Here is a 12,166-nt window from a genome sequence, read left to right as displayed (position 1 = left end):
GGTTTATATCACCTTGTCATTCCCCACTGGAGACACAGGCCTGAACAGTGGTCCTCTGAGCCCTGACCCAAGAACACCAGGCCCCAGGAAGCTGTCTCCTGCCTCCTGAGTCTCTCCTTTTCTCTCAGGGGCAGGAACATGGTATCTCTCTGAACCTAAGCATCCTCCATCTGCAAAAGGGGCAAATGCATGCATAACATGCACACATGTTGTTCCTTTCCTGCCCTTGACCTTAGCTTCGCCTCCAACTCACAGGGACAACCCACAGGGATCCCCTTGGTGCAGGGCAAGGCTGTTAATTCAGCTCTGACAGACCCTCTTAGAGTCTGTCCTTCGAGTGGCCCAAAGTGACTAGCTGGCAGAGGGACCAGCCAGCAGGGCACCTCCCTAAGGCTCAGGGACGCCTGAGCACTTCAGCCTCCTTTTCTGCAAGTGCTACATGCTCCACAGACATCAGCTTCTTCCGTTCTCATGGGGTCCCCGTGAGATGCGTGGGAAGAGGTGGCTGAGGCACAGAGAAGTGGTATATATACCCTGTTCAGAATCACACAGTAAGGGACAGAGGAGGTCTTGAACCTACATCATCCAGCACTGTTTCCTGAAGGACTAAAAACCCCAAGCCACAAAACCAAGGGCATGAACACAGGAAGATCCTATAGTGGTCACTGCAAGAAGGCCTTTGGGGTGGGAGTGCACATCTAACCATGCCCTGTTGGAAGGGAGGCCATGGAGATCTGGGGGAGGGGCATTTGAGGTGGAAGGAACAGCATGAGTAAGAGTGTGGAGGTGGGAGCCAGGGTCAGGTGCGGGGGTTGGAGGCTGGGCTTGGCTGAAAGGGGAAGGTTACTGCAGATTCTAAGCAGGGCTGTTGAGGCCATTCACCTTCTGAATGGAGGAGGAACATGCTGAGGTCGCGACTCAGGCCAGGGTGGCAGAACTGTCCTGGAGGGGCTGCAGGGAGACAGAGAAAACGAGCTTCACTGGACTCTGCAGGGCCAAGGGCAGCAGGGCCTGGGCACTGGCCGCCCACCCCACCGGTCTGCAGAACTTCCCCGTGCAGACTGGCTCATGCTGTCCCTGTGCCAGACGCCTCTGGGAAAGAGTACTCCATCTGCTCTGTTCTCCCTGGGGGCTGCTTGGGGTGATGAGAATGAGATGCCCCCCTGTTGGGAGGTGGAGGCCCCACCACAGGCCCAACAGCCCCCAGGCTGCGCATAAGCCGCACTGAGGGCTGCCCAGAGTGTCTGGTACCGTTTCCCCTCCAGGAACATGACATCGAGACGCCTTACGGCCTTCTGCACGTGGTGATCCGGGGCTCCCCCAAAGGGAACCGCCCGGCCATCCTCACCTACCATGATGTGGGCCTCAATCGTGAGTGCACCCCAGCCTCATCCTGCCTTCCTCTGCCTCCCCTCCTTCCCCACGGGGCCCCGGAGATCCCCACTCACCCTCAGCTTGGTGCCCTTAGCCATTTGGGCCTTGGTGTCACTGCTGGGCCACGAGGCTGACCACCTCTGCCTTGCCCTCCCTCTCAGGGCCACAGGCCTCCCTACCCCTTTGCTGAGCCACAGCTGAGAGGTGTGTCTTTGCAGACAAGCTGTGCTTCAACACCTTCTTCAACTTTGAGGACATGCAGGAGATCACCAAGCACTTTGTGGTGTGCCACGTGGATGCCCCTGGTCAGCAGGTGGGGGCGTCACAGTTTCCCCAGGGGTAGGTACCGGGGAGCCCCCCTCCAGGTTTCCCAGTTCTGTGCCCCAGGCAGCACCTGGCCCTGACCTCCTGCTCTGCCTGCAGGTACCAGTTCCCCTCAATGGAGCAGCTGGCTGCCATGCTCCCCAGCGTGGTACAGCACTTTGGGTGAGTGTCTGCCCTTACCCTGTCCCTGTGCTGGGGGGGGCCATCAGAGTCACCTGATGGCAGTCATGGGAAGTAGCTCCCCGAGCCCTGGAGTGACCAGCCACGCTTTCCACCAGGTTCAAGTACGTGATTGGCATCGGAGTAGGAGCCGGAGCTTATGTGCTGGCCAAGTTTGCAGTGAGTCTCCTTACTTCCACCCCCACCCCAGGGCTGATGTCTCCTGGAGGGGGCCACCCTTCAACCATAGGAACATTTGCTCTTTCTTCCTTCTCCTTCCCCTCCCCCCCACTTCCTCTTCACTCAGAAAAGCCCTTTGTTTTCTTTTATTCACCCTAGGAAATAAAAAAAAGAGGGAGATTACTTTTTCCATACATTTCCTCAAAATACTAGACTATAACTTGCTTACCATTATCCACAGCCAAAGTTTCTTTTAGCGGCAAACCATACAACTAACTGCTCTAGCCACTAAGTAAGGATTATCCTAATCACTCATTCAGTAATTAGGGTAATATTTAAACATAAGGCTTTTTTTCCCATCTTTTCAAGTTTTTATTTAAATTCTAGTTAGTTAACATAGATGATAAAATTGGTTCCAAGTGTAGAATTTAGTGATTCATCACTTACATACAACACCCAGTGCTCATCACAAATGCCCTCCTTAATACCCATCCCCCATCTAGCCCATCCCCCGCCCACCTCCCTCCATCAACCTGTTTGTTCTCTATCATTAAGCCTCTTATGGTTTCCTTCCCTCCTTTTTTCCTTCCTCTATGTTCATCTGTTTTGTGTCTTAAATTCCACATATGAGTGAAATCATGCTATTTGTCTTTCTCTGACTGACTTATTTCACTTAGCTTAATACATTCTAGTTCCATCCATGTCATTGCATGGCAAGATTTCTTTCTTTTTGATGGCTGAGTAATATTCCATTGTATATGTATACCACATCTTCTTTATCCATGTCCAGTCGATGGACATTTGGGCTTTTTCCATAGCTTGACTACTGTGGATAGTGCTACTATAAATATTGGTGTGCATGTGCCCCTTTGAATCTGTGTTTTTGCATCTTTTGGGTAAATACCTAGTAGTGCAATTGCTGGATCCTAGGGTAGTTCTATTTTTAACTCTCTGAGGAACCTCCATACTGTTTTCCAGAGTGGCTGTAACAGTTTGCATTCCCACTAGCAGTGTAAGAGGGTTCCCCTTTCTCCACATCCTTGCCAACATTTGTTGTTTCCTGTGTTGTTAATTTTAGCCATTATAACAGGTGTGAGGTGGTATCTCATCGTGGTTTTGATTTTTATTTCCATGATTATGAGTGATGTTGAGCATCTTTTCATGTGTCTGTTAGCATCTGGATGTCTTCTTTGGAAAAATGTCTGTTCATGTCTTCTGCCCATTTCTTAACTGGATTATTTATTTTTGGGGGTGTTGAGTTTGACAAGTTCTTTATAGATTTTGGATACTAACCCTTTATCAGAGATGTCATTTCTGTAGGCTGCCTTTTAGTTTTGTTAATTGTTTCCTTCTCCGTGCAGAAGCTTTTTATCATGATGAAGTCTCAGTAGTTCATTTTTGCTTTTGTTTCCCTCACCTCTGGGAACGTGTCTAGTAAAAATTTGCTATGGCCAAGGTCAAAGAGGTTGCTGCCTGAAACACAAGTCCTTTCTTAACCAAAAATTACACTTACGTTAAGTTTGGAAGGTTTAAAGGAAGTTGCATTTCAGAAACATTGTGTTGGGTAGGAGCCCACAAGCTTTTGATCTCTAAAAACAAAAACTTAATTTTCAGGATTCAAAGTGTTTCTTTTTTCAAAAGAAAAGACCAGGAATTTTCAACTCCAGTATGGATTTCAGCACTTAACTACTAACAAGTAGTTATATACATATATATATATATATATATATATATATATATATACACACATATATATATAACTATATCGTTATAACTATATATAAAACTATATATATAGTAATATAGTAGTATATATGAAACTATATATATAGTTATATATATATTACCATATATAGTGTATATAACTATACTTATAGTATATATATATATTCCCTGTCACCCCAGATAAACTTGACAGGATAGTAAAGTCGTATGTATATGACTATTTTCCCCTAAATGTGGGCAAACACCTGAACAGATCATTTGATTTCTTTTACCATCAAACACAAAACAGGCTTTGGAAAGGTCAATTTCTTACTTCACTAGAGCTTCTTTTTCTATGAAAGCAAAGAAACAAAGTGTTTTATTTTTTGATTTTTATTTTTAATTTTTTTAATGTCTTATTTTTTTGTTTTTGAGAGACAGCGCGAGTAGGGGAGGGGCAGAGAGAGAGGGAGACAGCTGTCTGCACAGAGCCTGATGTGAGGCTCAAACCCAGGAACCATGAGATCATGACCCGAGCCACAGTCAGAGGCTTAACCAACTGAGCCAGCCAGGTGCCCCTAAACAAAATGTTTTATTGAGGATGTTTAATCCTCAGTTTTACAACAGATCAAACAGATTCAAAGACCTATTAAAAGGGGTGGAAAACAGTGACATAGGCATAGACTCGAAACCAATCAAAGAATAATGAAAGGTGCCGAATGGGGTAGAGGGTGAGCAGAGGCAGCCAGAAGGGGTGGGGTGGGGGGCAGGCAGGTTTCCATCTGTAGCCAGTGGAGGCGTCTGCGGCTCCTCAAGCCCTTCCAGAGCACGTCCTCCTCCTCGGCCCCTCCCAACCACCTGTGAGATAGGCAGAGTCAGCATCTTACAGCCCGTTTGCCAGGTGGGAAGGCTGGGGCTCCCTACATACTAGCCAGCCTCCCAAGCTCTGTCTTCCTCTCATGGCAGCTTATCTTCCCCGACCTGGTGGAGGGGCTGGTGCTGATGAACATTGACCCCAACGGCAAAGGCTGGATCGACTGGGCGGCCACCAAGGTGAGCATGGTCCACCTAGCAGACGGGGGTGGTGGTGGTGAGGGGCGGCACTCACACTGGCCTCCACCCCGGCCCACAGCTCTCCGGCCTGACCAGCACTTTACCTGACACGGTGCTATCCCACCTCTTCAGCCAGGTAAGGGGGTGGGGCCCCCACAGGAGCAGCAGTGGTGGCTGAACTGGGGGTCCTTGGGAGCCTCTGGAGGGCCTGGTTCTGTCTACTCCCAGGGGCATCTGGGGCTTCTACCAGGAGGGGATCTGGGTTGGGGTCATGAGGCATCTGACCTGTCTCACTCTACTCTCCTGAGACAGACGTGGGAGGCCTCCTCCCTCACTTGCTGGGAATGGGGCAAGGGTGGTTCTGTCTGGGACACCTGTGCCCGTCTGAGACCACATCCCTGTCTGTCGCTCCCCTCCGTGCACCTCCCCCATCTATCCCGTGGGCCCAGGAGGAGCTGGTGAGCAACACAGAGCTGGTGCAGAGCTACCGGCAGCAGATCGGGAACGTGGTGAACCAGGCCAACCTGCAGCTCTTCTGGAACATGTACAACAGGTGCGGGCAGCCTGGGGCCCAGCTCCGCAGTACCAGGCCACAGAGTGCCCCCTCTGTCCCCTCGGTACAACCAGTCACGGAAGGAGGCAGGCAGGAGACGTGCTCTCCCAAGCTTGTAGATGAACAACTTGTACCAAGAAGAAAAGAGTTACTTCTTGCCCAAGGTCACACCCCTCGAAGGACAGAGGGTAGGGTAGGGCTTCCAGCTCTGGTTTCTGGGCTCTTCCATGCCTTTTCCCCCGGGACATTGCTGGCTGGCCAGGAGCAGTGGGGGAAGCTGGGCAGCATCCCTGATGCCCCCAGCCTGAACTTCAGGGCTGACATCTGTAGGAGGGGAGGGGGGGTTGGATGAACTCCATGGTTTTCAAGCTGTGCTCCTTAGAGCCCACTGGCCTTCCCTCCTTTCTTTTTCTCGTACAAATATTTATTAAGCACCTGCCATGTGCATGGTGCTGGAGGAACAGTGGAGAATGAGAGGCTAGGCCCTGCCTTCCTCTACGACCCAGGAATCCCACGCACAGGTGGTGGTGCATGTCAGAGTGCTTCAAGGGGGAGGGAGAGCCAAATTTCAGGGCCCACCTGGCATGAATTGCAGGGTCTGAGAAGAAGTTCCGTATGAGGCATGGCCTGAAGACCCCTGTTTGTGCAGAGCAGGTCCCTGCCTCCCTGTTTACCCCTAACTGGGATCTCTTAGAGCCTTTTCCATAGTTGAGACAACTCAATAACCGTAAACCCCAACTCTGGGACCAGCTCGGGATGCTGGGCCGTAATTGCCATTGTGGGAGGATGAGGTAAGGCTGGAATACAACAGGGGCAGTCCTGGGGCACACAACCGCCTCAGATCCTGTTCTGAGATGCCCACCTCTGCCTCTCCTTGCAGCCGCAGAGACCTGGACATTAACCGGCCTGGAACAGTACCCAATGCCAAGACACTCCGGTGAGTGCCCCTCACCTCCCAGCCTGTCCCTGCCCACCACGCCCAGGCCAGACAGCCCTTGTCCTCTGTGTCTGCAGCTGCCCCGTGATGCTGGTGGTCGGAGATAACGCGCCTGCTGAGGACGGTGTGGTGAGTGAGGGACAGCGTCCTGACTGGGGGTGGGAGGCGGGAGTACGGAGATCACTGGCCTCTGGCTGGCAGGGCCAGGCACTGGATGCTGGATTTCTCACCCCACCTCCCACCGTCTTGCCATGATGCATCACCACCTGGCACAATCCCACCCTTCGAGTGAGGGAGGCGTGGAGATGGGAGGGAGCTGGGGCCAGACCACCTGATGGCCACCCCGTCCCTGGGGTGAGGAGTACCAGGGTAGCCCCCCGTGTGACAGAAACTAGCATACCCTCCCTGTGCTTGAGGGCCTGGAGGAATGCGGTGTGTGCTGCGGTGGCCATGGGGACTCGGGCAGGGGCCTCAGTCTCCTGCTGAGCCTTGACCCTCCCTTACCTCACCGCCTGAACCCGCGGTCCCTGGCACTTTGCCCGCCACTGCCACCAAGGTGGCCCTGGCTCCCCATGAGGACATCGTCCGGCCAGCAGTTATGAGTGGAGTCCAAGGATCTCAGGTCCCTTGGGGCGCTGCTTCCTGATCTGCAGGGGCCTGACTTTCAGAAGGGCCTCAGCCAGGGCCCCGGTGCCAGCCCGTGTCTGCCCCCTGCACACCCTTCTCACGAGTAGAGCCTCTCAGCTCTGGGAATAGAACCTGCCTTAGCAACTGAGGCAGGGGCTCCCCTGATACCCCGGGGGCTGGGGCTGCCTTACTCTGCTGACCTTGTCCCTAGGTGGAGTGCAACTCCAAACTGGATCCAACCACCACGACCTTCCTGAAGGTGAGGCCTTCTTCCCCAGCCATAGGCCAGCTCCGCAGCCAAGGGCCCAGCCTCAGGGAGGGGCCTGCCTGGGGTCCCATCCAGGGCGGGAGCAGGACAGCGTGTCGGGCCAGCGCAGCCTGTTTAGGTATACGAGGCTTGGGCAGGGTGTGGGGTGGCCCCCGCTCAGCTCACCCCCTTCTCTTCCCTGCAGATGGCAGATTCCGGGGGGCTCCCCCAAGTCACACAGGTGAGACTCTTGGCCCTCCTTCCCTTATCTGGCCCAAGTGGGGGAAGCCTCCTTTTCCCCTAATCCCAGGCAGCCAGTCAAAGCATGTACTGTCTCTCTGTCCTGCAGCCAGGGAAGCTGACTGAGGCTTTCAAATATTTCCTGCAAGGCATGGGCTACAGTAAGTATACCTCCCCCTGCCCCCGCCCTAGAGACCGGTGGGCAGGCAGCAAAGTGGGTTTGGCACACGGTGGCAGGTGGCACTAAGCCTGTGGGCATATGAGCTCTGTGTTCTCAGGGCCCACATGCTGTGCCACTCCCCACATGCTCCCCACATGACGGGGGACCCTCTAGGGCGTCTCCACCTGCGTTGTAAGTAGATGATCCTAGGCTGTGTCTGGCTCTCCTCTGCTCTTGGAGGGGCTTTGGGACAGTGCTCTCCTGGCAGCATTGGAGCGGTAAGGCTCTTCCTCCAGCCCTGGGGGACAAGAGCCCAGGGCTGAGTCCTGCCCAGAAAGCCTGCCTACAGGTGAGTCATATATACCACCAGCTCCCCGCCAGGCCTATGGCACCTGAGAAGGGCTTTTGTCACACGTGGTGGGATGGTGCAAGGGACATTAGAGTGGTCTTGGAATCTAGGGCATGAGGAAGGCAAGTGAGGCCACCTGGGTTTTAGGAGAGACAAGGCAGCCAAACCTGGGGGTTGCGTATATGAAGACCCCAAGGGAGTAGGGGCCAAGGGGTGGCTATGCCCACTCTCCACCCCTCTCCAAACTGCCCCTTGTGCAGGGATGATATCCCCAGACTGCTCACGGGCACCTCTAAATCACATACACACATGCACATGCACACACCCTTTTTATCTCCTTGATTCCTCCCCTTTCCCCCATATACCTGGCTCTCCTGCTGGAAGCCAAACTCTTCTCCCTGAATTTGTTTCCCCCCTGGACTTTACCCTCTGGAGCTTGTGCCTCCTTAGAAGGACAGGCCCGTGGGGGAAAACTGGGGGCCCAGCCAGGAGTGGAAATCCCTCTGGCCCCCCAGAAGCCTGCAAGCCTCTTGTGGGGATGTAGGGCAAAGAGAGGCCAAAGCCAACAGCGAACCACAGCAGGAGCTCTGTGGCTGGGCCTGAGCCCAGGGCCTGCCCCGTGAGCATCTGTGGGATGGGCAGACCAGCAAAGCTTATTGGGCTGGGACATGTTCTTAGGACCCCAGGCAAAATGCCACCAGGCAGCCTGAGAGCTGGGCAGGATTTAGGAGGTTGTGCAGGCCTCCCCCATTCTGTACATGGGGGAACTGGGGCCCGGAAGAAGGGTGAGGGTGCTGGCACTAGCCCTGTCACCAAGAGCCCCTCAGGGTCACAGCCCAGGCTGGAGAAGCAAGATGAGTGCCTCCACCGTGGGATCAGGGCTCCCTCCAGGGCTGCTGCTTCAGTGGGTGGGCAGGAGGGGGCTTCCTAAAGCTCTGGCCCTGCCCCAGCCCGCTCTGTTCCTGTCCTGTTGTCTTCTCTCCTGACCCTCGCAACACCCTGGCCTCGCCGGATCACGCTCTTCACCCGTGTTCTGTGTCTCCCCCCACCCTGCCCCACCCCTCTGGCTCTGTCTTCTCTCTTAGTTGCATACTTGAAGGACCGAAGGCTGAGTGGAGGAGCAGGTAGCCCTGTGGCCCCTCCCCTGATGCATGGATCCCCACCCCAGGACCCCCTGCTCTTTCCTCTGTGCAGCGCTGCGGCCGGGCCTCATCTTGCTGTGGTTTGGAACTTTCTTGTGTCCCGCTCGCCTCCTAAAGCCCAAAAGAGTCATGCTTTTTCACAGATCCTGGACCTAGTGGGCTGCGTCCCATGTCAGGGCTCTAGATTGGCTGGGGTTCAGAGCGGTCTGGCTTCTGGGTGGCCATGGGCCACATGGCTTTCAGAGCTCAGGCATTTGGAACCAGATCCTCTCAGAGGTAAAGCCTAGGTCTGGCCCTGGGTGCAAGGGTGTCTGACCATGCCCCAGCTGGACCAATGGCCAGCTGAGTTCAGGGAGGTGGAGTTTGCCCCTGAGCGTCTTGCTCGTGAAACTCCAAATAAGGACAGAAATTAGATTTAGGGCAGTTTGTGGCCACCACACCTAGTCCTTCTTCACGGAAGTAGTCCCACTCCCCTGTCCCATCATCCTCTTGAGGGGGGGCATCGCTGGAATTCTGTCCCGTCCCTGTAGCAGCTCAGGGGTACCCGGGCAGTGACCCCATTCTGGCCATAGCTCTGGCCAGCTGTTGTGAGCTGGGTCCCGCTGGCCTCTGCGGGGTGCCCGGTCCCCCCCTCTTTGGCTCATTCACTCACTGGTGCTGCATGCCTCCGGCTTGATGGAGTAGGTGCCAGAGCCCTGGCTTGGGAGGGGCCTCTGTGCCATTGGAAAAACGGGTCTTGCCGCTTTGCTTGTGTCAACCCTTCTCCTGCCTGCTGGCGCCCAGACCCGCCTGCCAGTCCTCATGCCCGTTCCCATCTCTGCCCACAGTGCCCTCGGCCAGCATGACCCGCCTCGCCCGCTCTCGTACCGCGTCGCTCACCAGTGCCGGTTCGGTGGATGGCAGCCGCCCGCAGGCCTGCACCCACTCGGAGAGCAGCGAGGGGCTGGGCCAGGTCAATCACACCATGGAGGTGTCCTGTTGAAGCCCCTAGCCTGGCAGAGATGCCCACCTGCCCCCGCCCGCATCGACGTCCCACTGGCATCCTCGCGCCGGCTCATTTTCCCTTTAGTTTATTTTTGTGAAGGCCGGGGGAGGAAATGGGTTCACTTCTCTTTTGTTAAAAACGTGAGGGGATTCATCCTAGATGCTGCAGCAGAACGGTCTCCAGATGGTTTGAGAGGCTCGCTCCTCCCCACCCCCACCTCACTCACCTTGTTAACTTGGCTGACTTAGGCCCCTCTTCCAACTCCCCACGGTCTGGGCGGGGCTCAGGGAGGAAGGGGATCTGCTAAGGAAAGAGTTCAAGTCCTTCTCTGGGCAGGATCCAGGGTAATATCCTGGACTGAAGAAAGCATGGGATGACCCCCATGGGCAGGGCAGGTTTGAAGATGGGATGGGGTTTTGAGGTGGTGTGCTGGTACAGCAGGAGCATGGGGTCCAGCTCAGGCACCGGGGTGACAGGAGACACCACAGGGGAGCACTAGGAGGTAGGGGCCCTGGAGCTCTGCAGGCCCCTTTCTCCCCATCTCCCCCACCAAGCACATCTGTTTCTGTCTTTTGCACATGTGACAATCATCTGAACCATAGCCACAAGGGGGCGCTCTGACCAGGCAGCAGTTTTCCTGGTGCTCTCTGGGCTAGCCTGGTGATGTAGGGCCAGGCAGACAGGCAGGCAGGGGCTGAACAGGGTTTCTCTGCTCCAGGAAGACCAAACACAGAGGACCTTACAGGCAGGAACCCCACAGACTGTCCCAGCCCACACACTCCACCACCTCGTGGCCCTGTCCCATGTCTGAGCCAAGGCCCTGAGGTAGAAAGTCACCTGATCCTGTATCTCCATAGGGGCCTGACTTGGGGGCTGAACTTAAATGCTGGGGTAGCCCATGAAGGTCGGATGCACCCCTGAGAACTTCACGGTGTCTGCCTTCAGGAGCCAGTATGTGACTAGAGACAGTGGTGGCTGAGATTCCCAGCAGACCCCCTCTTTTGTTCCCACGTTCCATGGAGGACAACCCAATCAGCAGCAGTGTGTCCAAGGCCACCAGAAACATGGTGTTGTTAGGGAGAGTTCTGGTCAAGCTATGCCAACATTTTATGTGGGCATCACTAAGCAAGAAGAGATTTTATCTGGAAAGAAATGGTCTAAGGTAGTGAGACTTCTGCAGGACCACATCACCATCTCAGGACTGTTGGAGTGGCTTGGGCTGGGGCTTGCTGGGTCCTGGGGTGGGAGGTGGAGGTTCCAAAAGAGAACAAGGTCCAGGCAGAGGAGAAAGGCTCTCCATGTACCCCAGTCCCCTCCTTTCACCTGAAGCCCAGGACTGAGCCACAGACATCCAACCCACCTGCACCATCAGGGAGAATCTCCTGGCCCAGAAACAGGAGCCACTTGTCTTGGAGCCTAAATCAATTGCCACAAACTCTAAAACAAGTAAAAGAGCAATGATAAAGGCAGTGCTATGGAGGGGACAGTTGCATGTGGGGTGCTCTGAGGCTGAGAGGACACCTGCATCCACATTTCTGCACATATCACCCCCTTCTAGAATCTTAAGCCATTACTAGACTGCTCTAGAGCCTGGTGGAGTGTTAGTCTGTCCCCAGTTCTATTCACTCACGTGCTTCCTTTGAATATCAAATGTGACTGTTTGAAAAGCTGGTAGAATTAATCCCTCTTAACTGTAGATAGCGCTGCAAATCTTGGATTTTTTTTTCTGTCTTCTTTCAGATAAGATATCTATAAATATCTATACATTATATATATATATATATGTATATTGGGTCTTCCTGCGTGTGGTTTTCCATCGGAGGTTGTCTCTTTGGTCAAAGTGAACTTTTAATGGAATTTATTATTTTCGTGTCTATATAAAGCGAAGAACCTAATTTTGTGTATTCTGGTGGCTGATGTCATGAAACTTTGAGACGACAAAATGTAAAACAAATAAAAACCCTTGTCAAAGTATTAAGAGTTAAGTGTCTGGAAAACTAATAAACTAAGAAGAATTTTTTGAGTGTGGTGACACCAGGCCCATCATAGGAAGCTCGTGAGAAGGCAGCATTGAGGCTGGTGCTTCTTGAGGTTTAGATGGGGTTGCATATGTAGGAGTGTCCATCCATGTT

General features: G+C 53.8%; 1 protein-coding gene across 3 annotated transcripts in view; it reads left to right on the top strand.

The window, feature by feature from the left end:
- NDRG4 (NDRG family member 4) overlaps window positions 1–12,054 on the top strand; it is a 43,506-nt gene extending 31,452 nt beyond the window's left edge. For all 3 annotated transcript variants that reach the window (XM_047836308.1, XM_047836306.1, XM_047836307.1), the window contains 13 exons: window positions 1,266–1,371; window positions 1,593–1,713; window positions 1,798–1,860; window positions 1,977–2,037; window positions 4,708–4,794; window positions 4,874–4,930; window positions 5,244–5,347; window positions 6,228–6,284; window positions 6,362–6,413; window positions 7,123–7,170; window positions 7,364–7,399; window positions 7,508–7,559; window positions 9,877–12,054. In XM_047836308.1, the coding sequence (XP_047692264.1) occupies window positions 1,266–1,371; window positions 1,593–1,713; window positions 1,798–1,860; window positions 1,977–2,037; window positions 4,708–4,794; window positions 4,874–4,930; window positions 5,244–5,347; window positions 6,228–6,284; window positions 6,362–6,413; window positions 7,123–7,170; window positions 7,364–7,399; window positions 7,508–7,559; window positions 9,877–10,031 (999 nt within the window). In that variant the 3' untranslated portion in view covers window positions 10,032–12,054. The remainder of the gene's footprint in view (window positions 1–1,265; window positions 1,372–1,592; window positions 1,714–1,797; window positions 1,861–1,976; window positions 2,038–4,707; window positions 4,795–4,873; window positions 4,931–5,243; window positions 5,348–6,227; window positions 6,285–6,361; window positions 6,414–7,122; window positions 7,171–7,363; window positions 7,400–7,507; window positions 7,560–9,876) is intronic.
- Window positions 12,055–12,166: the final 112 nt, after the last annotated feature.

This window comes from Prionailurus viverrinus, chromosome E2 (assembly GCF_022837055.1).
Source record: "Prionailurus viverrinus isolate Anna chromosome E2, UM_Priviv_1.0, whole genome shotgun sequence".
Taxonomy (NCBI): Eukaryota; Metazoa; Chordata; class Mammalia; order Carnivora; family Felidae; genus Prionailurus; species Prionailurus viverrinus.
This window is presented reverse-complemented; position numbering and strand designations above follow the sequence as displayed.